At 60.4% G+C, this 2,204-nt stretch overlaps 1 protein-coding gene across 1 annotated transcript in view; it reads left to right on the forward strand.

Annotated features, from left to right (window-relative positions):
* SHANK2 (SH3 and multiple ankyrin repeat domains 2) overlaps positions 1–2,204 on the forward strand; it is a 22,457-nt gene that overhangs the window by 13,186 nt on the left and 7,067 nt on the right. Inside the window, exon 3 of the mRNA XM_014533994.1 lies at positions 1,692–1,982. Coding sequence (XP_014389480.1) covers positions 1,692–1,982 — 291 coding nt within the window. The remainder of the gene's footprint in view (positions 1–1,691; positions 1,983–2,204) is intronic.

The following is a 2,204-nucleotide window of genomic DNA, read 5'->3' on the forward strand; positions in this document are numbered from 1 at the left end:
GCTCTCAGCCAGGGCTCATCTTTAAAAAACTGTACCCAGGTCTCATTTACAAGCACAGAACCCATTCATTTGAAGTCTGTTGTTCAACAATTGTTGGCATTTTGCTGAGTCGTGCAGCCTTTGACCCTGGAGAGGGACAGAGGGAGCCGCACAGAACCCATTCATTTGAAGTCTCTTGTTCAACAATTGTTGGCATTTTGCTGAGTTGTGCAGCCTTTGACCCTGGAGAGGGACAGAGGGAGCCTTCAGCCAAAGGGACCACGTTTCCCGGGGGCGGGGAGGGGTGCTCCCGGCCACCTGCTGAGCCAAGCTCATTGTCGCGGGGATCGGATCCCCTCACCCAGCAGGCGGAGCCGGCCTGAGCCGGGGGACAGTAGCGGGGCTATACCCACACCCCCAGACACGCAGATACCCCCTGTGGGAACTGGTCCCAGCCCCAGGGCCAGTCCAGCCTCATGTGGCTCTGAATGCGTCCCAGGAAGAAGCAGGTCCCGAGCCCTGCCGGTGGCTGTGCAGAGGAAACAGCTTGACTTCACCTGGGGGAGTCCCAGGGAGGGGACAGGGATGTGGCCTGCTGAGTCGCTCCTGATCGGGGTGGGGGCGCCGCCCACATGTTGGGCTCTGTGAAGTGTAGCTCTGTGGCCAGTGCTGTGGCTCCCCCCACCTGCCTCGCTGTGTGGTCGGTGGGTGTTGGGTGTGGGAAGCTGTGAGCAGTGGGCGTGGCTGGACTTCTCCCCGTGAGGGGCCCAGGCGGGATGCCCACCTGAATCTGAGAGAGCCAAGGGCACGGGAAGTACGAGAAGTCGCCTCCAGTTTGCTCCGTGGCTCTGCAGGTGTGTTCCCAGACCGGCGGCCACGGCCTGAACTTGGGACGTGGGAGACACGCAGGTTGTAGGGCCCCGGCCAGACCTGTGGAGTCAGACACGCTCCTGGTGGGGAGGGTGGACGGTCTGTGTCCAGCAGGCGCTGGACTCTGAGAGGCCGACAGGAGAGAGGCGCCCAGGGTGGAGGCGGTCATTGATGACTGGAGATTTGAGTCATTGGTGAAGGTTGTTGGTGAGGGTCATTGGTGAGAGTCATTGGTGAAGGTCATCGGTGAAGGGTCATTGGTGAGGGTCATTGGTGAAGGTCATCGGTGAAAGGTCATTGGTGAGAATCAGTGGTGAGAGCCATTGGTGAAGGTCATCGGTGAAGGGTCATCGGTGAAGGTAATCAGTGAAAGGTCATCAGTGAAGGTCATTGGTGAGGGTTATTGGTGAAGGTCATTGGTGAAAGGTCATTGGTGAGAGTCATTGGTGAGGGTCATCGGTGAAAGGTCATTGGTGAGAGTCATTGGTGAGGGTCATCAGTGAGGGTCATTGGTGAGGGTCATCGGTGAAGGGTCATCGATGAGAATCATTGGTGAGGGTCATTGGTGAGGGTCATCAGTGAGGGTCATCGGTGAGGGTCATCGGTCATCAGTGAGGGTCATTGGTGAGGGTCATTGGTGAGGGTCATTGGTGAGGGTCATCGGTCACAGTGAGGGTCATCGGTGAGGGTCATCGGTGAGGGTCAAGGCCACAGAAACCAGTGTCTCCATCTCAGCGTTTCCCATTTACAGTGACCAGGTGTCTCCCCTCCTCACGCCACAGCAATAAGAGGGCCTTGCTGTCCATCCGAGAAGCCGGGGGTGGGGGGTGCGTCTTGGACAGAAACACCTTCACTCTCTCTGGCCACGTGCCCGGCGGGCGCTCGGGGGGCACTGGGTCACCGACCACGCATCACTGTCCTCCCCGCAGAAGTGCCTTCGCTTCAACCCCGACGCCACGGTGTGGGTGGCGAAGCAGCGGATCCTGTGCTCGCTGAACCAGAGCCTGAAGGACGTGCTGAACTACGGGCTGTTCCAGCCGGCCAGCAACGGGCGCGACGGCAAGTTCCTGGACGAGGAGCGGCTCCTGCGCGAGTACCCGCAGCCCGCGGGCAGGGGCGTGCCTTCCCTGGAGGTACCGCCGGGAGACCCCCCATTGAGTACCAGCTTGGGCCCTGAGGTCGCTCCTGACGTTGCTGGGGTTGCCGAGGGCGGTGCCGTTTGTAGGCCCTTATTTCTGTCTAGATCTGACGGGCATGTGGGGCGGGACTTGGGGTGCGCACAGCACGCCCCCCTCAGGCTCTCATCACTGGGACCTGCAGTCCCGGATGCCAATCCCGCTGGCCTGCCTCCCGAG

Source organism: Myotis brandtii, unplaced genomic scaffold, assembly GCF_000412655.1.
Source record: "Myotis brandtii unplaced genomic scaffold, ASM41265v1 scaffold1236, whole genome shotgun sequence".
Taxonomy (NCBI): Eukaryota; Metazoa; Chordata; class Mammalia; order Chiroptera; family Vespertilionidae; genus Myotis; species Myotis brandtii.